The 24,656-nt window shown below is 30.4% G+C and overlaps 1 protein-coding gene across 2 annotated transcripts; it reads right to left on the bottom strand.

Annotated features, from left to right (window-relative positions):
• Window positions 1–2,066: 2,066 nt before the first annotated feature.
• LOC124934260 (E3 ubiquitin-protein ligase listerin) lies at window positions 2,067–16,400 on the bottom strand. Of its 2 annotated transcripts, XM_047474761.1 has the most exons (16): window positions 16,178–16,400; window positions 15,982–16,093; window positions 15,240–15,302; window positions 13,844–13,921; window positions 13,197–13,288; window positions 12,841–12,943; window positions 12,205–12,354; window positions 10,916–11,571; window positions 10,268–10,730; window positions 9,384–9,901; window positions 8,313–9,039; window positions 6,514–7,192; window positions 4,889–5,904; window positions 4,098–4,556; window positions 3,219–3,449; window positions 2,067–2,494 (listed from the first exon to the last, which is right to left on the bottom strand). In XM_047474761.1, exons 1-16 carry the CDS (start codon window positions 16,231–16,233, stop codon window positions 2,261–2,263), a joined length of 5,637 nt encoding a protein of 1,878 aa, XP_047330717.1. In that variant the 5' UTR covers window positions 16,234–16,400; the 3' UTR covers window positions 2,067–2,260. The 2 variants fall into 2 exon arrangements, with proteins under 2 accessions (XP_047330717.1, XP_047330718.1); XM_047474762.1 differs by lacking the exons at window positions 15,240–15,302; window positions 15,982–16,093; window positions 16,178–16,400 and having other exon boundaries at window positions 13,197–13,274.
• Between the last annotated feature and the right edge of the window lie 8,256 nt (window positions 16,401–24,656).

Genomic DNA, 24,656 nt, shown 5'->3' with positions numbered 1-24,656 from the left:
TAATATAATCAAACCCTAGCACCTTGGTAGATGTGATAATATTGGTATTAACAAGTTATGGAAATAATAAAAAATTATATTAAGCTGGATTTGAATTCCCCAATGAAACTCTTAATTGCTAGCTGTTTGTCATCTTGTGGATTTCAATGTGCTCTCTCTTTTAAAAAGTTTTTTTTATATATTTTTAATAAAAGAGAATTAATTACATAAAATAATTAAAAGATAGCATAAATATATGTGGGGGAAGAGATGGATATTAATGGTGTGCAGATGATGATGAAGAAGACTGAATATGAATTAATGGTGGGACTTAAATTCATCAGAGTTACAGATATGAGCTTTAAGAAATTAGGGTTTTTATTTTTTTTATTTCTTTTATTTTACCCATTTAAATTTAAATATGAATTCAATTTCTTTGCAGGCCAGGCAGAAAGACAGACTATTCTGGAATTGAATTTAATAACGTTGGATAATCATAAACAAACAAGCCCGGGCCTTTCCTCACCACATGATATCTTTATATTCCTATTTCTTTCATTTGTCGTCTTCATTAGATACTCTTAGGATCTGTTTGGTTCTTAGTTTATTGATATATTATTTGTACTTGTATTCCTCTTCAAGCTTAATCAAAGTTACCTAGCTTTTTTTATAAATTAAAGTTCTTTATCTTTTTTTCATTATTCTATAGTCATGTTTAATTTCAAATTTATGATTAACATTTCAAATTATAGTCATGTTTACTTAAAATTGTTTAATTTAATTTCAATAGCATCTTTTATACCAAATAAAAATAAATATCATTTTCAAGAGTGATTGTGGCTCCGTTTATACAATTTTTTCAATTCAATTATATTTATCTATGATAAAATTAATATAGTTTAATATATTAAAAATTAATATTATTATTAAAAATGAATCTATTATTTTTTTATGAAACACAAATATTAGTTTAACTATTGGTCAAATCAGAATAAAAAAAACGTTCTCACCTAAATAGGGCAATTCGAATCAGAAATCGTGAAATTGCCTTCGCCCTAAACGGGGCAATTTGATTCAGAAATCACGAAATTATTGAAAGCAGACCGGGATCATTTCAAAAATAAACAATTTACGTAATTAATACAATTATCACGATCATAACCTAATTTCAACTTAGTACGTTTTTAATAAGAATAGAACATCTAATCAGAGAAGAGATTGTTTGAGTACGATTCTAAGATAAGATCCATTGTGTATATCAGCATGCCACGTGTAGGGTGAAGATCTAACCCGGAGGGAGGATGTTGCTTTAGGAAACAAAGTGTGGCCTATTAGCATGGAAGCAAAGGAACAATTAGAAGGTAAATGTCTAAAAATAGGTTAATGAAAACCACAAATTAACTCAATTATAAGACAAACGTACGAACAGACATCGACAATGTGCTTCAACAGACTTCTCCACTCCAATATCTTAATTTGTTTTTCTATCATCATTTCATCCTTGACTATTATCACCAAATGGATCTATTCCATCAAACGAATCTTATTCATATCATCGACCATCCACCCCGGTTTTATACCCATGTTGGATATCACAAGAAAAACAACAAAACAACCATAACCCGATTTTATACCCACGTTGGATATCACAAGAAAAACAACTAAACAACCACAACCCGAGTAAAAAAATGATCATAGGGTAAAAATAAACCGTGAATCAATTATGACTCGAGAAATGGAAATGTTACATGTTGAGAGTAGCTGTCATTGAAATCAAATAAGGGTAAACAACTAAACCAAAGATTCATATGAAAATAATTGAAAAAACATAATTCCAAATTTATTTTTATTTTTTATTATGTAAGGATTTAAAGTAATGAGGGGGTGGTTCAACATGTCAGATAAGGGGTTGAATAATCTTAAATTTGTACCCTGTCAAACCCTGCCTTGTGTCTCCTCTATCATTAATAACATTTCACAACTTACTCTATTTATTATTGTTACCTATCCCCCCATTTCATATTTATTCATATATTCTTCAACTTTAATACTTTTTTTTTATACCATAAAATTTAAACAAATACCCATACAACAACAAGGAAACAATCAATTAAAAACTGCAAGCTTCTATCTCTTTGAAAACCCTAGTTCTGCTACTTCAAAATTGGGACCAAATCAAAAATTTGAGATTCAAAAATAAGTAATAATTATTTGGCTAGGTACAGATAAATAACAGGGATCGATCGAATAACTTATTACTAAGAAACCGAATCGGAGTGTTTTATGATCGAAATGGAGACTGGCATAGTGGGCAAGTTGACTTGTGAGAAGTTGAGAACCATTTGTAAAGGCAGGCTGAATGATACTTGTGTTTGCAAGTCTTGCAAGCAAGGCGAGGGAGACTATGGTTAGTCGTGTGAATGACACTATAACAGATGGGACATTCTTCAACGCCTTTAAACTCCATGTCGAAATTGCTCTTCCAAATACGTATAGCTTCTGCTAGAGCTCCATTCTGCATAGATATTAAGAAATTGGGTTTTAAGCAAAGGTAGGTAATAGAGACCAAAATGATTTTTCAATATAAAAACAACATGAATACAAGTAAAAGAATGAACCTTTTAATGAAGAAAATAAAATAAATGTTGTGAAAAAATAAATAGAAACTATTACTAACTAGTTCTCAAATAAATCCAAATGAAAAAAACTAGAAACTAAACTAATGCAACGAATCTAGTTAAACAGCAATTTGGAAGCTTCGGGACTCTATTTCATGTAAATAACAAATTTTGAGTGGAGTTAGCAACTTTGTTCCATGTTTCATATTCCACTTTGAATAATTATACATTCTTGAATCTCCTTCCAATCTACTTCCTCGTTTCTAAGTTTGGAACAAACACCTCTTGCGTTTCTCTCCTTTTCCAGATTTCTACGTTTGTTTATGCACTGAATAAATTAATTTTACTTCTTTTCCACAGTTTTCCATTTCAACATAGAAAGACTCACATTTTCTAGTCAGATATTTACACATAATTGAGGAGAAATTCACTAGCAAGTATTTTCTCATCTACTTCGTTCAAACTCATCAAAGTAGACCATGTTGCATAAATAAGATGAAAGGAGCATCTTATTCAGGATTTAAACTAGCTAGTCAACGCTCTCTCTTAGTATAAAAATATAAAGGAAAACTCTTTCATGAATGAGGGGAGGAAGAACATGCAAAGTAACATTGTAAATACCTGATTACAGACAAAAGACAACAAAGACAATAACCATTTCCTCTGCTTCATCTCGCTAATGCCTAGACTCCTAGCACAATCAACATCTATGGCACGCAATGGGTAAGATGCCGGAAGACAAATCACCAAATCCATCCCCGTCTCATCCTTTGTATAAGTAGCAACAACCTTGTTGGATGATTTGCTCACGCTAATGGAGAAGTCCTCATCTGCAATGCTAGCTTTCTTTATCTGCAACAAGCAGTTATAGTCACAAATGAGAACAAACTTAACCGGTGTGAGAAAATTTTAGAAAATGCGAACCAAAAAGTGAAAAGAAACAAAAAAAATGCTTTGAAATCTCATCTTTAGTGAGAGACGTTTAAGTTGAACAGTGGAGTCAACTCCGATGACCATGGTCATAAGGGAGTCGGGCCTCGCTCGGATGTCACAAGAAGAGTTGTGATTCGCTTTGATCTCAGCTCCTCTGACCACGAGGAGTAAGTTCACGTTGGTGCAAGTCTAATTTGTTTCTTATTTTCTAATGTTTTTTCTGATGTTGGATTTGTTTCTTCGAATGTTTGAGTAACTTATGACATTAAATGTCTTAACTTGGCTTGTATTGTTTTTGTTTGGATGTTTCTCCTCAATTTTGAGATCTCGAAATATGGATTAATGAAATGTTCTATCCTTTAAAAAACAAGCTGTTATAGACATCAAACTTTGCCGGGCAGCTCAACCAAATACCCTATAAATAAAATAACTGGATTCCAAGAACTAAACTAGTACTTTAAAATATCCATGTACAACTGTTGTCCCACAAGGTTTCAGTATTCCTTAAGTTGCATAGATAATATATAAGAGTGGAAACCAAAGATAAATTTGAAACAAGTGTTGTACCTGAGAAAGTTCGGTTGCTATTAAATACGGGCTGCACCAGATTTTCGTGAATGCCTCAATTGCTGATGACATAGAGCGGTCGCGTATATTGACGAACCACTCCCGAACATAGGCAGGAAGAGTACAAAGCATTAAACCAAAAATTGCACCAGCAATTGAAGCAATTTTCTCTTGTTCTAGAGGCCAAAGGGAGTTTACTGAGAACAAAATCGAACGACTTGTGATGGCTTGTGTTGCTGCTGTAGCAGCCTCTGATAGTGCAGCAGGTAGTTCTGTGTCTTTCTTCTTTAAACTATATGCAACACAGATTTCCAACGGAATATGGTGGAAAAGACAATCTAATATTCCTGAACTTGTGTGCTCTTTAATATGCTGGACTAATCTTTCTCTTTCAGATGAAGAAGAGGGTAGGGAATTTAGATGCGACAGTAACAATGACCATGCAAGAAAAATATTCACCTGCAGATTTAGAAAAGTATCAGCAACAATGTGGGGTTATTAGAGTCATTTGAAGGTTATGAAATCAAAAACTTGTTAATGAAAAAGTGGATTTTTGGGATTATTTGGGTTAAATTACTAAAATTTTGTATTTAAAAGTTATGAAAAGTTAAGTGGGTATTTTAGTTGATGAATAAAGTGATTTGATGGTTGAAATGATAGGTGATGTGATAGAGATTTTTTATTATTTTTGAGAAACCCACATAACCCAAGATCAAACAAGCTCTTAGGTTAATGGGTACAAACATCAATTAAAGAGGACAGTAACTTCAAACTGATCAATAGTTGCTTACACTCTCTAACGCCAACAGCTCAGCTTCAAGAATCTCACATGGTAACTTTTCAATCATAAAAGCAATTTCCTCTCTCAAACTAATATTCCCTTCATGCGACTGATCAGCAGGATCTGAAATGTCTTCATCCAGCTGAGGTGTTGTTGTAGCTTCATTGATGACGGAAAACTTTGATGCAGGCTCAGTAGAAAGAAAAAGATAAGCTGCCCGCTTCAAAGCAGGGATAGATTCGTTCGAAAACAAAATTGCATACAAAGAATTCATGGCCCCTTTACTTAACCCCCATAGTTCAATAGATTTCATTGCTTTTTCTCTTGCATAAACAGACGATCTGACAGCATTTAAAGCAACTAACTCCCAAAAGTGAGAAGCCTTGAGCCTGGATGATGATACAATAGAAGCAGCATCATGGGAATGAGAATTTGCAATAGCCTCAGCAACACCGGTGGAAAAGAACAAGCGAAGAACACCTTCAAGAATCTTATCCTTGATGAAATTCCATTTGTCAGCTTTGAGAGGGCATGCATAATCTGAAATTTCTTCATCGTCCAATTCAACAAGTACAACAAATTGTGAAAACGCAGCAAGGGCATTGGTGGCAGTCTTAATAGAAGGTTCTAAATTTGAATCAAGAAGCACAAGCTTATTTAAAGAAATTTCCAAGCCTTCACATCCATTTGTTATGACCTCATCCACTTTCTCCGCTACTTCCTCCATTGTAACAACTGCAGACTCGGTCCACCGTCTTAGTTGATACACTACAAAATCCCAGTCTTTTTCATTCAATTCCTTCCAGCAATACCCAAGAGAGATTGTTATCAATTCAGATAACAAAATCTGCACCACAGGCAGTTTATTAGAAGTGACAGATGTGTGGCTGCCATCTCTCTGCTTGCGGAACAGACCAAGCAAGAGCTCTTTCTCAACTTGACTAATATCTCTTCCAGGCTTCAGCCTTTGTCCCTCAACCATTACAGGGTAACATGACAATACCAAGTGAAACCAATCTTCCATATCTGCAAATATATACAAACATCATCAGCAACAGGAGCACCAACAACCAAAAAAACTATAAATGAGTTCTACTAGAAGATGATAAGCAAGGGAGGAAACTGAACTTGCTTGGCATTAAAGTATCAAAGGTATGATCTGTTAGCAGCATATGTCTGTTTACTGAATACTTTTGATATGTTATTCTCGTAATAGGTTATACCTATTTATACAAGTGTAGGGTAGGAGCTGATTTTCCTTAATTAAGATAAATCAGAATTCCTAAAATATCTCAACAAATATATTTTAGTTTCTCAATTAGGGTAAATCAGAATCCTAAAGTATCTAAACTAGTGTATATATACAAATAAAATATAAAATAAAATAAACCTAGTTTGACTATTTCCAAAAGTTTGAATTCAAAGATTCTCAATTATCAAATTAAAATCATGTATCAAATATTTCTTATAGGAAATGAAAGCAATGTAGATAAAATGTGAACTCGATCACATATTCCAAATTATCAAATGCTTCTTTATAGGAAATGTAAGTAGAATGTAAACTCAATATCATGGGAACATGCATGATGCTTCCACAGATAATCCATTTGTTTACACAAAGAGATGAGCATTTACCTTCTCCTGTTGTCCATGAACTTAGTGGTGGGAATAACATAGTTCTCTGCAGCCATTCCTTAATATTATCACTCAGCAGAGTCTCCAAAGAACAGTCCAATTCACTCTTTTCACTTTCTTCACTGCATCTGATGCTCAATGGCCTGATAAGTTGTCCCATGATAAGGGAGAGGATCTTCAAACAACTAAAGTTAACTTGATCACCCATAAAAATTTTGCTCACAAGTACTTTAAACAATGACATAGCTTTGAACTTTCCCCATATATTCTCTTTGAAAAGAGCGAACACTAACGATGCAAGAGCTCTTAGGAAAGGTTCCTCAACATTTCTTATTTCATCAATTGAAATAGGAAATACAGTGTTAAGACAAACTTCACCACTTACTACATGGACAAGAGCGCCATCGAGCAAAATGCTAACAACATCATCTAACAAAATATCTTCGTTGGAATGATTCCCGCTCTTCCCATATGCAGTGAGCAGAGGTAGAAAGGAACTCAATGCACTACCTCCTTGCCATTTCCATGTGCATAACATTTCAGCAGCAAGCCAAGCTCGAGAGTAAGAAGTTTCTGACGGCAATTGAACTCCTGAACTAGCACCAACAATTACTGTGTTGATTCCAACTTCAGAGAGAAGCTTATCAATAACTTCTATCATCATGTTCTTTCTACATCCCTACATAGCAAGGAAGAAAGACGATTGTCATATTAGATTCTTGAATTTAATATATTCTTGAATAAATATGAGCTCATAAAGTGGAGGTGTCATTATGTGAAATAGTACATGATTGAGCTTAGCGGAATATAGGATTCACGCAACAAACCCAGCTGACTGGAAACAAAGCTATACTTGGTCATCTGTCATTTTTTTTTTATCAAATAAACTAGAAAGGCTTCCTCCATAGCTACTAGCAAAGCTTAAACTAAGGATGAATATTTTCCTTCATGTTACAAGCTACAATATCCTCCCTACATATTCCTCCCATGTCAATTTTTGTCTAACTTGTGATCTAGTATTTTTCCACTATCAGCATATTAACACTTTTTAGAGCAGAAAACATGAAAAGAGTGGTAATGAATAACAAACATTAAGATCATGCTCTGTATGATGGGAAACAAGATCAAATAGCCCCCATGAACTAGTGGTCAAAGATCAATTAAGTCCCTGAACTTTCAAAAGGAACCTCAAAGCACTCAACCTATTGCAATTGAGTCAAATAAACCCTCCATTGATTATGTACCTTGTTAAAACCTCTAGGACTCACATATACATGGATAGTAGGTGGGCAGAATGAAATATCTGATTGATTTTACCATAGTTACTACAATTTTCAATAGACACTAATCAACTATTGTTGTATTATACACATCTAGGTCATAAGTGATATATGGTATTAGATGTCTCTCAGGAAACAATTATTGCAGCTGTTATTGGATAAGTCAAAAGAAGTTAGAAACTTCAGACCCGGTTTAGCTGTGTCAGAAGGGCAACAATTATTGTTGCTGCGTCAATAGGATTGTTGTGATTAATATGTTAGCACACATCAGAAACATAGTTCCTTACTAGAGTATCTGCAAGAAGTACTATACTATAAAGCCAAGTAATGATGTCCTATATAATAACATTTAATGCATGGTTTCATAGACAAGGTGCAGAATTAGATATTGATCTAACCATGTAACCAGCTCAATATTTGTACCTATATTGAAGGGCAATGAAGTGGACTTCTTTTATCAAGGCTACATCCTACTCTATAATAAAAATACGGGAAAATAAATAACCAACATTTTCTTACCTCTATTGAGACACTTTCCACATTTACAGTGGCTGACCTTTTCCCCAATTTAATATCTGGAGAAACCCATAGGGGCCACGAATCATCCTTGCTAAGGAATTGGTCTAGAAATTTCTGCTCCTCTGTCAGGTCCATACATAGGCGTTCAAGAGCCTCGGTCATCCAAAGGCAGCACAAAGATGCAAGTTTGCTGGTGTCTAGTTTATCCTCTTTGAAAATTGCAAACCTCATAGACTCGGCCAAAATACTTGCTAGATCTTTCCGTATGCTCGTGCTGAGGCTTCTGTAAACCTGACTGTTTATCTTTCCATGAAAATTGTGCACAGAGGCACAAAAATCCATCCTTTCCTTCAGTTTGCTACATGTTTCACCCTCAATTGCATCATGAAATTCTTCTGCTGCCTTGTATTCCCAACTGAGCAGAAAAATCACTGCCAAGATGCCTGAAACTAATTCTACCCTGTCTCCTATAGTTTTCAAGACAAAGAAGCTGCCATTAAGTACTTCAAGGGCAAAATAAGCCATTTCAAGAGCATCTTTAGAAGGTTCAACTTTCGAGATGGAATCACTATTTTTTACTAATGAAGAATGTGAATATCGGGTCCAGCTAAAAGTAGAATCCTCCATGAAATTCAGTAATTTCCTGTATATTTCTTCATATACAAGTATTTTTGTGTCTCTGGACACAAATGAAGTTTGATCTTCTGTTAGACCACCAAGGACAGACCTGTTTAACAGATGTGATGAACATCAGCAATGAGAAATGTGAAAAACTACAAGTAAACGTTAAATAATCCCTCGGAAAAACTACAAGTAAGCAAAAGAAAGTAATACACCAATACAAACAGCTGTAATTTCATATAAACAAGATAAAACTGTGTAGAAAGTACACACTATCATATTATTGAACTTTCTATCTCCTAGATGTAAAGATGCAGATTTCCCTGGCCAACCCAAACTCAAACATATGATTTGTTTTCTTATTGAAGGAAAAGCATAAATGCATCTTAATTGTTGCAATTTCATACCATGTGATCACTTATAACAATAGGAAGAAACAAAAAAACATACCATAGATATCGGGAATCAGAGCTTTCAATGGGAGGAATACCACGTGCAATGGAAACAGCAGAGATATCTAAAAGCTCATGATACCAGTGGTCTGGGAGAGATCCTTGCTGTTGCACAGACTGTGAACCTCTTCTCTTAAGTTCTACTCTTGCTTTCTCCATTAGCATTGCCAAAATTGATATGTGATCATTCTCTGGATCAGACCGAGATTCAAGATGTTCTGACTTGGCTGCAAATCTGATGATACAGTTCCATTGTTCAGAAAAAAATTCATTGTCAAGTAATACAAATAAAAGATCCAATCGTGCAACAGCTGGGGGACCCTTTCCTTGCAAGCACCAGGGCACAAATATCTGATCAAATAGGTCTAGAAAGGCCCCAGAGTCCAACTCTCCATTCTTCTTCACAGACAAGCCACCAAAAATATTGCTTTCATTTTGGACAAGTTCACTAATGATCTTGCGGGGACCAAATAATGATACAGACGTTGTTATAAGTCCAATAGCATCTGCTGAGTCCTGCAGTTAAATGCCACAATGAATCAATAATAAAGTACAAGTGAGCATCAGAAGCAAAAAAAAAAAATCTCCACAACAAACAGCAATACTTGGGGATGTCATAATATTGCACATAAACATAGGTGGTCTCCACCCCTAAACCATCTTCACCACTTTTGAAAATATAAAATAAATAAAACAGAGAAAATGTTGATGGACTAGAGTTTAATACACCTAAACCTGCTAGTTTACAAATTCAAACAAATGACACCAGATAAATAAATCAATGAAAACAGTGAAACCAACTGATGTTCTCTTGAAGCATTTCATAGACAATAATATGATTGATAAAGGTCTCAAAGGAAAAGAAATATGCAATACACTTACAATTTCTTTAATTAATGAGAAAGACCTCACAAGAATGGGCCCCACTATTTGAACCAAGGGCCATTCTTCACATTTCAGAGCATCATGCTGCCCTAATAATGTAAAGAATTTGATAATCCTTCCAACAAGCTCTGCATATTCTAAAGTGGTGCTTTGCTGCAAGATATTCAAGCAATTCTCTTGGAACTCAGAACAGAAATTCAAGAGAAGGTCGTGATTCAAAACATAAATTCCTGAGAGGATATTTATTATGCATTTCCCTAAATCTTCTATATAGCCTGTTGGACAATTGGTCTCCGATGTGTTGATTATTCCCTCCCGTGGCTTTCCGAGTTGCCCAAGGGAGAGCTTGTCCTCTGTTTTCAAGCTGACAAGAGGCATGAAATCACACCATAAAAGCTTCAAAAGGACCTTCTCAATAAGAGTAACGTGGAATTGATGAATATCAGCTCCTTCAAAAAACCTGGAGTACAATGATAAATGGAACTCTGTGTAAGGATAATATCCGCGTACAGGAAAAGAACGATTTACATTATCACACAAAGCATGACAAATGTTCCAAGAAAGAAGCAAGACATACATAAGAATGATATCATTGGCATCCAAAACATAACAAAAAAAAGAAAAGAAAAGAGAGGAAGCACATACCTAGAAGCATTATGCATGACCCAAAGGAAACACTCTGATAATGACCGAGAAAATGCATGTCTGTCTGCATGTGAAGAATTCAGAAAATTCCTTCCAGACCATAAGCTGGTAAAAAACTCGAGGAAGAACTTCTCACCCCCTATAGACTTAAGAGGCAAACAACCTAAAAAGGGTACTAAAGCTGGATAAGAAACTTGCTGGGATCCAAAACACCCATTTCTAAGGAAATTCCAGAACCGGCTTAGTACAATTTTCTGGACATTTATGGTAGTCCAACTGTTGGGAAATAATTTGGAGAACAGCAACATTGTTTCCCACATTGACGAATGGCAAGCTGGATTCTTTTCCTGGAAAGAACCAAGAATTGCTGTGGCCAGAGCTTTCATATTACCTTCGTTAATAGCATGAGGAACATTTTTAATGAAACTCCTCAAAACTGAATATGCAGCTGATCGAACACTGGGGTTTTGATGCTTCAGAAAATCTAGAAAGAAATTGTGAGCAGAAAACAACTTTTCGGCAAGAGAATTTGTTGTAAGCTGAGCCTTCATACGTTTCTTTGCCTCACCAGTCATACCTTCAACATTGTCCTCCAATTTCAGATCCATCAAGACGTCAAGAAAAGTAGCCAATGCCAATAAAGATGACGAAATCACCTGAAGAACAAACAATTGAGTTAATAAAATCAAAGATGCCACAAAAGGGGCCAGATTGGCAATAGGTAAATTGTACAACTGCCATGTTCAGCAGCTAGATTGGTTTCCAGTCCCTACTTTTCCAAGTTAGTAAGAAGTTGGGAATAAAGGTACAAGAGTAAAACAAAAGAAAGAATGAATGAGAGACTAGCCCTCACTAGTCTCATTTTAAGGATTACAAATGAGGGGCATGCCCTTTTAATGGTGGTACACAAATACTTGGACTGCCCAACAAAATAAATCACAGCAACCAAAACAGTGGTTTATAATAGGTTACTATTCATTAGTATGATATAATAATAATAATAATAATATTATATTATTAACAAATTCAATGTGGCTTTATGGTAGAGTTGTCACATAAATGAGGTGCTTCAACAGACATCCTACAAAAATGATTTCTTTATGTTAGGTAACACGTCCAGCACTCTCCCGAATGTTCAAAGCTTGTTGTCAGCACAATTTGTGTCAATATAATGAGCAAAAATGGTATAACCAGCCAGAGATAGAGATTTTAGGTTAATTTTCATGGATACCTCAAATAGTCTTCATAATAATGCAAAAAAAAAGACCTTGGATTTATTGAATAGGTACCTGCTGATGCATTTCTTCCAACTCATCCAAAGCAACCACCTTGTCTGACATACTTTGTGGAGTAATATTGAGGTTTTCCTCCAAGTACATCAAAATCTCAGTTGTGCACATGATAATGGCATCTAGTCTCCTCTGTGCTGGAAATGCTGTCTGGCAATGAAGAAGTAAAATTAGGTTAACTGTGGTAAAGTTCTCAAAACTGATTAAACTGCTACTCTAGTCTAGATGATATCTTTCAGGAATCACACCTTATTGACATCTAATCACGCAATCCATCTAAAAGATTAAGGTGGGAAGGAGCATTGCCTCATATCAAGCTAATAGGTAGAATAATATATTCTTTTTTTTAGAAAATGAATATTATATTCTTGATCAAAAATAGTCTAAGAATCGTAATGGGCATGCACATGAACGATTTGTATATCAATATATATTATCCATATAACCATACTAATATAAAATTATGTAGTCTGTGGGGTGTGTTGTTAAGCATCATTTTTTATTCTTAATTGGTCAGCTTCAAGAGAACAAATTTTAAAAAAAAAAATACGAATTTGGATATTATTTGATATAAGTTATTTTCTAGCTATAAATTTGAGATATGTTCATTAAATAGGTATAAAAGTAAACACAAACCTGCAAAGAATGTTTTGCAGCTTGAGAGACTTCAGAAACTGGATCAAACTGAGCAAACCACCAAGGCCCCATGATGGATTTCAAATGTGGTGCTAAATCCCTCCTGTGTTGAGGAAGAAAGATTGAACTGGACGGTTAATGAAAAGTACACCGCCATTGTGCAAAAGGTAAAGTTTATTTGCCCTTTATTTCTTTTTTTATAAATTGTTTATCCAATGAACTATGGAAATCTTGTTCTCTTGAATGTGAAACAATACCTTACGTAGTAAAAGAGAGGAAATGAAAGGAAAAAACAAATATAACTATTGTCTGAATATGCAAAAAAAATATTTATCTACAATAGAAAACAGCAATACCCGACAGCAGAAACTAGTGAAGTCATGGTGTCATGGGTAGCCCGCCGAACTTCTCTATTGTAATCAAGCAACAGCTTCCTGTATTCAAATGCCTGTTTAAGTAACAATAAAAATAGGAAGTCACAAACAATCCAGATACATCAAATAATAAAGGATATTTTAACATTTCCAAGATTTAACTGTTGTAATTATGATCTCAAAAATTACGGGTTCGATTCTCACTTAGAACGCCTTAAGTTGAACTAGGTGTTCATGACTGTGGGGAGTCATGCTAGCATCTTACATTCAAAAAAAAAATTATGATCTCAAAAATTATCTGATGCCTCCATAAAGAAAACAGGTTTTAAAATATCTATTAATACACAGGGTCTGTTTTGTTGGTGAAGAGAAACCTAGAGATAGAATGAAGTAAACATGTACATGTAGAGAAAAGAAAAACGTCTTATGCAGTTAAAAGAGGGACTAGTCAACTACAGATTTGATCTGTATTTGCCCCACAATCATTACTCAATATTTTCTTCAGTTTTCAGCTTGCTAATCCTTTGGTAACAATCACTTCAATTATTCAACACATATGCCTCAGTGAACAAAGTCTTAATGATACAAGAGCGGTTACTAAATTGTACAAGAACAATAACAATGCATACCCACTGAGGAATAATTGGTACTATCTCCTTGCTTGTCTTTTGTTCAAACACTACGCATAATGACGTCAAAGCTTTGAGCTGTAAGAAAAGTAGGAGTCATAAGTCTCATCCATAAAAGATTCATACGACAAGGTAAAGGCATATCTGTTTTGTGAGGGACTGTTAGTCAATAAAAATATATTAACAATTTAAGATAGAACTCAATAGACAGATAATAATAAGAAAGATGATAAAAAAAATTGCCAGTAAATTTTTCAGGAAGATAATACTAATATGAAGCTACAGTTTTCTGATTTAAGAATGAAGACAAGAGGATAAGCAAATGATCTTCCATAGCATCCCAATTGGCCTATCTGTTTCCATTTAAATTAAGGTTATATGTAAAAGTGAATGACATTCAAATTTCACAAGACAATACAGCCAGGATTATTAGTTTCCACCACAAGAATAAATATTGTAAATCTGTATGATTTACAAATTCCAGAGCACAATATGACCAAGGATTAAGGGACTATGAGTTTCCACCAAAATTGAAGGTTTAATTCAACAATGTGAATGATATTTGAATTCCTCAACACAATATGGCCTAGGATAAAAGGATAGAAAAAACATTTTGCAAAGGAAAACCTATGTCCCATATTACATATCCAATATATGTAGGTCTTGCTAATGTAGGATTATCTATGTAATAATGAATATATTAAATAATCCATGTCATCATGCTTCAAATGAAAATAGAGCAATATTAAGTATGACTAGAAGGAAAAAACATCAGTTACAATCATCTAAATTTGTAATTGAAAGAAGATGATAGGAAGGTTCCATGGTTGTGTGTCTAAACTTCACATGTCAAAAAGACCCTCCTCCTAAGGTGACACTGAACAATAAAAAATGTTAAATATATGGTAATTACTTTATCCATTCGAGAATAGTACAGATATAGGAAATAACCAATCATTAAGTTCCTTTAAGGATATCTTATCCTTTAAGGATATCTTAATAGGAGGAATTAGAGTTAGAACCCATATTGAACCTACATTAATTAACACCCATATTTCTCAATCATTAATCAATCATGCTAATGGAAACGAAATAGAACTCATATTGAACCTGCATGAGTCAACATGCCTACTAAGATGTCATAAATAAAAATAAGTAACACAACTGCAAGTACATGACCATTAGTTATCAACAAGCCATTATGCCTAATGCATCTCATTTTTTAAAAATGCAGACAGGATAAAGTACTCACTATGAATATCATCTAAGCACTTAAGGAAACCATCTTACAAAGTGTGTGAGAAATTACCACAATGGACCACTAATCATACCTCTATCTAACCAAAAGTCTACCTACTATGGCAAAGGTCTAGGTAACATATATGTAAGATTTTACCTTTGTGGTTGGGTCTTTTCTTGAAAGCCTCCTCAGATATTGGGCTACTTCACTGTCTATGTCCTGCACGGTCAGAATTTGAAAAGATTAGCTGAGATTGTGCATTAAAGACAGTGGTGATATATCCCCTCTTCTATGCAGAGGCCAAAAATACAAGGAAAAGAAAATGCTATAAACATATTTCAACAAAATTTCTTAAATATATTAGTTCTATAAAACTCGATAGCTACCACAGATCAAGTTTTTGGGTCCAATTTTCAATAATTTTATATACATTGAATATGCATGTCTTCGCCACATCTTACTGCTATAAACATGATCATAGGTTCCCAGTAAATATTCCAACTAATGAAAATGCATAAATTCTCAAGTCAAGTAGTGGTTAATGTTATTCAACTTGTATGAAACGTCACTAAATGTTTGTTTTCCATAGCTTCTCTTGCAGTCTACCCTGTTTTATCTTGAAACTCGAGTAAAATCGTCTTTTCCATAAATTATGTATTTGTATGTCAAAAGAATATTGACTAAAATTATTAATACAATGTCTGAAGCCCTAAATTCTTAATGGTGCATTACCAAGCTCAAATCTTCTATCAATGAAGTATTTAAACAGGGTATACAAAGTATAAAGCTTTTAACATCCAATGACACTAGGATATAACATCAACCAAATTTTAAGTCATAATTTATATAACCCAACTGAAAGGGAAGAAAATCCAGCAACTTATAGGAAAATAATCACCTGAAATGAGCCAGGATCTTCACTAGAGATAGCCAATTCCAGCCTAGAGCTTCCTACATAACCCCCAAATCCAACAGATGAAGCACCCGATGGCAGAAGAGATGCAGCTAGACTGTTTTAAGAAATTTGCAAATTCAGAATTGACCCTTTTCAATTTTTAAACACAATGAAATCAAATCAATAAAAAGAAACCCACCTGCTGCTTGAAGGACGAGCCTTGCTTCTGTTTCCTTCTCCCTTCTGCCTTCCCATCAAATTTTCTAAAAATTTACAGTTAAAATTGATCTCTTTCTGCTTCGCTTCAAAAACCCTAGTGAGAAATTGATCCTTTAGCTTCTATTCTCCGCCTTCAAGAGCTTTTTCCAGACGGCGGAGATTGTATCCTTCTCCAGAGTGAAATCGCTTTGACGTTCTGTTTTTTTTTTTTTTCTCCAATCTCGTTCTTTGTTTGCGGCTGAAGCTATAAAAAAAAAGAATGAGTTAAGCTTATAAATTTGAATATAAATAGAGACTTTTAATAATTTAATATATTAAAAATCTTAATAGTATAACAAATTTCCTTATTTTTTTCATTAATTATAATTTAATAAAACTTTTGTTATTACAAAATAATTTCAAATATTATCTATAATATAAAAATATGATTATATTTCAATTAATTATAAAATATAAAAGAGATATTTACGGGTAATAAATTATAAATTAATAATTTAATATATAAGTTTTAAAAAAATAGTTAAACGATAAATTTAAATATAAATGAATACTTTAATAATTTGATTTATAACTTAATTTAATATATTAAAATTTTAAATAATATGACAAATTCCTTTATTTTTTCTGTAATTATAATTTATTAAAACATTGATGTTGATGGTTACTAATTTTAAACATTATGTAAAATATAAAAAAAAATATATTATATTTAAATTAATTATTAAATATAAGAGAGATGAGGAATATATATTAGGTTAATAAATTAATAATTTAATATATAAGGTTAAAAATTATTATTTTTTATTTAATATTTTAAATTATATAATACAATATATATATATTAAAATTATTAACTGATATATTTCACATATTCTTTTAAATATTATAAAACCAATTATTTAAAGTTTGGTTGTTTTGATTTGGTTAATTTAATTTTTTGTTTTTAAATATTTAAGTAATGGGGTGTAACACTAGTATTTTTGTTTATAAATCTTTTTGTTTACTTTTAAAATTTTAAAAAATATTTATAAATACTTTTTCTTTTAATATTTTATTACCTTTGCTGCTTGCTTTTTTAAATTCTATTTTTATGAATTAGCTTGACAGCTTTCTTTTTTTTCTATTATTTATTAAGTATTTAAAATTTACATCTTAATTTTTAATTTTATTAAATAATTTCTAAATTTTAGAAATTTTAAGTTTAATTTTAATGTGAATGACAAAATAAAAAAAGCTACTTAAAAAAATTCTGAAAATCAAACTTATACCTTTTTAAATTATAAGTATTTAATATTTTATATTATTTAATAAACACTAACAAAGAATTCTAATATATTTATTGGGTTTAAGCTGTTTGATTTGTATTTTCACAAAATCTTTTTTTCATAATTATTGGTGTCAATCTTTTAAAATCTTCAATAGTAGTTGACTTATTAATTATAGATTTTAATGTTGAAAATTTAAAAATAACAAAAAAAATTAAATATAAAACAATAAATTCAAACATTAAAAACTAATGTATTAACATTCTTATTTAAATTATTTTTAAATCACTAAAATTACTTTAAATAATAAAATTCTAATAAATTATCTAAATTTTTATTTTTAAATCACTAAAATTATTTTTAATAATAAAATTCTAATTAATTAATTAAATTTGTTTCTAAATCATTAAATTATTAAATAATATATTTATTTAATTCATAAATAAAATAAGAATAGGTTAAATTACTAGTCAATTTAAAATGAATAAAAAAAATTGTCAAATTTTAATCTCTTAACAAAAATAAGAAATAAATAACAGAATTGTTTTTATAATTTTTTAATGGGTTGGTGACCCACATTAATAGCCAACTACTTAACAATTTAAGGTGTATTTTATGTAGGATCTTAGTAATAAGCTTTTAATTTATTATTTCTTAATAAATTAATATGGAGTATTTTAATTAGCTAACATAAATATTTGAGAACTAAATATTTACATAAATATAACTATGCTATTGGATCATTATCATAACTATATCATATTTATCCTACAATTCAAACTTCATATCATAACTATTTTATAAATTCCAGTATATTACCAAAGTTTTTGTGGGTGAATAGTTATAATAACTCATGAAAAAAATAAAATTATAAGATTTAAATAATTTAGAAAAAATTACAACTATAATATAGTAATTTAAATATTAATAGTTTAATATATTATAATTTTTACTAATTTTAAATTTTACATCAATTTATCTGTTATATTTTTTTGTTTGTTTGAATTTAATAAGTAACACCACATCTCATCTTACAGTGTCTTTCAATTTTAATTTTAAAAATAAAATGATATTATAATAATTTGAAGTTAGAAATATTTCACATTAAATAGCTTCTAAGAAATAATATATCAAGTCGAGTCAGATTGAATAGAAGGCCCAAATGAGTTATTACTGGACAATTTATTATTTTTGTTCATTGTTGGGTTGACAATGGGCTTATTGGATATGAAAATCATTTTACTATATTTTGTCCAATTCTAATTTGATTTTTTTTTTTTTTTTTTTTTAAATATAAGTCTCTGTTTTGTTTATCTATGAAAGCCCCTTTAAAAATATATATATATATATATATATATAAATGATCTAATACTCAAAATTCAGTGGTAAAAAAAAGTTCAATATTGGGACGAATTCAAAATTTGGAATTAAGGTGAGTTTAAAAATATTTGAATGTGAAATTAAAAAATAATTTGTGTGAAATTTAAAATTAAATGGAAAAACTAAACAAATATTTTATCAATTAGGGAATTAGATTAAAAATAAGTGTAATTGAACTCAACACAGCCCTAACCTAGATTTAGAGCCGACCCCGAGGTTTGGGCTGCCCTAGCCTTGGTAGAAAATATTCGATATGTTTTTTATTGTCCTAAGTCTAGTTTTAAAAATTGATAAAAATAATTGTTTTTGTTGAGATTTAAACCCATAACCACATTGAAACTTTGAATGCATATCTTGAACCACCAAGTTAAACCATTTACGTTTAAAATTACAATAAATATAACTAAATATTTTAATATTTTTAACAAATGAGTTGCCTTGGGGAGTGAGTTGTCCTAGCCTGAGGGCTTGCCGGGCTTACTCTAGTGTCGGCCCTACCTAGATTCATCTTGATTATAGCCCAAGGAGATTCACCAATTTGATAAAAGAAAATTAGTGCAGAGTGTTATTATAATGGTTAATTAAAATATATAGTATAAATTGAAAGACTATAATCTTGTATATTTTATTGTTTATTATGTCTATAAAATAAGGGATCTCAATGCACCACAAATGTATCAAATAATGCTAGTAGGATAAAACTTATCATAATATTGTTTTTCTTTTAATTTATCAAAATCTTGCTACTTATAGAAATAACATTCATTCCCTAGTTAAATAAGTTGTTAACTTCACAAATTCTATTCAAACTTAGACTTAAAAGGGCATGATACAAAGGGTACATAAAAAATAAATAAATATATCACGATCTTACAATAAACTTGTAATAGGCGACATAAAAACAAAAGCGAAGGAAACCACCTTATCCTTATCCGAAAGATATCTAGGAAGGATTAAGTAAAGCATAAAGACAAATGATTATTGTCTAAACGTGCCCAGCCACATATTAAGAAGGCCACAAAAGGTCCTATAAAAAACTCAATTATCTTAATTGTGTAGGGTATTCTTCTCTCCCAAGGCGGCTAGGCTAGCTCATGCATTTTGAGTTTATTGGTCACATCAATTTGAATGAGTCCGAACTGGAGGAACTATGAAAGGTATTGGATTCAATTGTATCCACAACAAAATTTGGGGACCATAGGGTCCAAAGGCTAAGGAGGGTCCCTAGAACTTGACAGTCGACTCTAACTAGGCATATCCAACCCCAAGTAAGACGGATGAGCCTTTAAGGTTTTTTGGATGTAAAATGCGAGATTATCTAGATTAATCTCACTACAATTGACTTGATACCGAGATTTTATTATTATTATTAATACTCTTTACATACTCGAATATAACTATATTTCGTCTTGTTATTTTTTAGGTTGATTTTCTCGGGTTATCTTTTATTTATTTAACCTTTTATATTTTTTTAATTAAGAAGAACTAGCTATTTCTCAGATTATGTATAAAATAGTTCTTTAAAAAAATATATGAATTATCTTGAATAACTGAAATCATTTAAAAAAGTACTAACTCATCATAATTGATAATTAAAATATTAATAGAATTATTAATATATAGTTTTTAAGAATATTACTAAGTATTATTCTAAAATAAATAAATTTTAATCTAACAAGATTATCTATATATTTTAGGGACGGATATAGGATTTAGAGTTAGGGTGGACTTAAATTTTAAATAAAAAATTATATATACATTTACAAAGACGTTATATTATAATGTTTAAATAAGTTGAACTCATATATTTTAAAAATAAAAATAATCTATCATAAAATCTATTTTTATATATTTAGTTAAATCTCATTCAATATAGAGTGAGCAAGAAAAAAAATATATATTTTATTACGAAGTTACGTCTTCACTTTCTACGCTGTTGAAAATGTCGGTATAGAAATAAGTAATGTTAAAACAAGATTCATCAACGTAACATAAGTTTTTGATCCACTCTTGATAAATTATTAACACAACTCAACAAGTGTAAAACTTTCAAATTTTGCATCACATCAACTTTATAATGTATCAATTCATACTTCAAAATAATGATGTCTTCATCTATAAAATTTTCAGGATAAACTCTTAGTTGCAAACTTGTAAATATTATCACTATTAAATGAGTCGTCGAATAAATTTTTTAGTCAAAAAAATTATTGAGTGATGCTAAAATGATATATTGTCATTGTTGATTAAATGTACATAATTCTTTTAGAACTAAAAAATAAATATTTAAAATTTAAATAAAAATAATTAGAAAAAGAAATGAATGCAATAAATTTTAGAATAACTATTTATAAAAATAGTCAAAAAAAAAATATATATATATAATTAAGAGTGAATTCACACTATTATGCTTATGCTGGCAAACGAATGGAGTTATAGAGGTGAAATCTAAATTTTTTATAATATAATATATATATATATATATATATATTTATAAAATATAAAAAAAAAATTAGGGTGGGCTTAAGCCCACCACAACTCATGCATCCGTCCCTATATATATATATCGAATATCGAATATCGAATATCGAATGATGTTTAATAAATAAAATGTAGAGAGACATTCACGCTTTCACCACAACTGACATAGATTTATTATATTTTATAACAATTTCTCTCTTGTCATAATTACATATTCATAATTACTAATTTATTTTTCATACCATAATTATTAATTTATTTTTTCTAATTAAATTTTATTTTATTTATAATATATAATAACGTTTAAATGATTTATTAAACTTAAAATAAAATTACAAATTTCTCTTTTATATTCATTTCTCTCTCATTTATCAAAAAATATAAGTAGTCTAATAGTTAAAGTATTCACATTTCATATTGGAGATCAAAGTTTGAGTCTCAATTGATGCGAATTTATAAATATGTGATTGTGCATATGGGTATGAGTGGGTGAATTTGTGGTCGATAAATGCTTTACAAATATGTGCATGTGGATGTAGATGGCATGTGTGAGTCGAATGTGAATTTGTGATTGATGGGAAGGCCAAAAGTAAGAGTGGGTATGAGCGGGTGAATTTGTGGTCGATGTAGATGACATGTGTGAGTCATATGTGAATTTGTGATTGATGGGAAGGCCAAAAGTAAGGGTAAAGTGTGAATTTGTGATTGATGGGAAAGCCAAAAGTAAGGGTAGAGTCTGTTCTCAAAAAAAAAAAGGGTAAGGGTAGAGTGTGAATTTGTGATTGATGGGAAGGCTAAAAGTAAGGGTAAGATGACATATGCGAGTATTTACATTAATGCGTGTGTGAATTTATGATTGATGGGGAAGGTCAAAAGGAATGGTAATATATGTACAAATTACTCGAACGGAGATAATATATATAATGATGTTTAAAACTAAAAATTTAGGGTGACATCTACCAAAATTTTACACATTTTATATGAATTTCTCATCAAATTCTCGCGGTACAATCGTTTCTCTTTTCTCCTTAGGTCTAGGCCTTTCTTCAATCAACTCACATTTCTCCTTAGATATAGTTAACACGAGAATAGGAGATTGACGTCGACAACGAAAGAGAAATCCAGAGGAAAATATTCGATCTTGATTTGAAGAAAAATGGGAAGCGAATGAATACGAGGATTTGAAATTAAAAAAAAAGCCGATGATTCTCTACCTCCGTGGATTTAGAAAAAAAATTAAAATTAATTAATTTTTTATTTTTATACATTTTATATGAATTTCTAATCAAATTCTCACGATTGATCAAATTCTTGCGTTATATTCGTCTCTCCTTTCTTCTTAGGTTTAGGTCTTTCTTAAATCGATACTCATTTCTCCTTAGGTATATGTAGCACGAGAAGAGGAGGAGGGCGACTCTGACGTGACGGAGAAGGGCGACGATGACGCAACGGAGGAGGGCGACGACGACGCAAGAGAGGCATAGAGGAAAATATTCGATCTTGATTTGAAAAAAATAAGAAGAGAATGAAGACGAGGTTCGAAATCAAGATGAAGACGAAGTATTATTTGTCTCCGTATATTTAGAAAAAAAAAAAATTATTTTTTTATTTTTACACATTTTATATGAATTTCTCATCAAATTCTTGCGGTACAATTGTCTCTCCCTTCTTCTTAGGTTTAGGTCTTTCTTAAATTGACTCTCATTTCTCCTTAGGTATATGTAGCACGATAAGAGGATGTGGGCGACGACGACGCGACGAAGGAGGGCGACGACGACGTAAGAGAAACCTAGAGAAAAAAATTTGATCTTGATTTAAAGAAAAATAGGAAGTGAAAGAAGACGAGGATTTAAAATTAAGAGGAACCCGATAGTTCTTTACATCCAAGGATTTAAATTTTTAATTTTTTTTTCTATAACAAAACCTAATAAGATATTTTATAATAAAACTATAAATAAAATTGTATTTTAATGAATAATATTAATATTTTAATTATTTATATATATATATATATATATTACACAAATATAATAAATAGATTATATATATATAAATAATACAAAATATATTAACTCTATATTTTGATATGGTTTAAATAATTAATAAATATTTATTATTTTAATTTATAATATTATTATAAATATATATTTTTTATATAAATTATTATAAAATTTAATTATTATTTTTTTAATAAAATTAATAATTAATATTATTGTTTAACCAAAATAAAATTATATATATAATAACACTTAAGTTTAAATATATATATATATATATATATATATATATATATATATATATAGTTTTGAAATAAGAGTTTTATGATATTGACATAAAAAAAAATGGTTCAACATTATTTTTTAATAAACATTTCACATATATTTTAATTAATATTTTGAGTTTTAATGTATAATAAACTGTTTTCGAAGTTTTGAAAGGATATAGTAGAAGCTGAAGTAATTATGTATAAAAGATTAAAAAGTACAAACATATTTTATCAAATATTATTTTCGCCAATAGTGTGATAATTCACGTTAAAAAAAGAAATTTTTTAATTAAATTAATAGAACGAAAAAACTAAAATTTTAAATAAATAACCATATTTATATTATTTTATTTTAGTTGTATTTAAAAAAAAAGTTTCTATAAAAAAATTATAATAAATTTGAGATTAAATAATTTCACAAAATATTAATAAAAATAGAAATGTGAAAGAATATATAATATTAAAATTTCTCAAACTTATATATTTAATATATATAGTGTCTAATAATGGTAAAATTTATGTAATAAAATTTAAATGATTATTAATTTTTTATAATTCACGTGTAATAATGAAAATTAAATGTGTCAATTTTTATATAACAAAATTTAATTAAAGTGAAATTTTTTGTTTATTGTATTTAATTAAATATTTTAAAATTATTGAATATAACCACAGTTAATATATTATGTGATTCAATTTTTTTTATATAGAAATTTTGATTTTTTTTATATATTTGTCGGTTTGTATCGCACGAAAATCATGCTAATTTTAAATAATATTGCATCAAACAAATCCTAATTTATTTTTAAATGTCAAGCTTATACATTATTTTTTCAATTGGATCCAAAAATGTTGTTGAGCTAATAGAGTAATTTAATTACACATTAATTTATTAATAATATTTATTCACTTGTAAAATAAGTTAGGTCAGTTAAAAGTGTTATTTAAAAAGAGATCAAAGTCTGAGTGTAATATATTTTTAAATTAAAATGATGAACAATGATGATGTGAATTTATGCTAACTTTCTAAATTCAAAACGAATAAAAAATTATTCACCTTAAAGTTT

Source organism: Impatiens glandulifera, chromosome 4 (genome assembly GCF_907164915.1).
Source record: "Impatiens glandulifera chromosome 4, dImpGla2.1, whole genome shotgun sequence".
Classification (NCBI taxonomy): Eukaryota; Viridiplantae; Streptophyta; class Magnoliopsida; order Ericales; family Balsaminaceae; genus Impatiens; species Impatiens glandulifera.
This window is presented reverse-complemented; position numbering and strand designations above follow the sequence as displayed.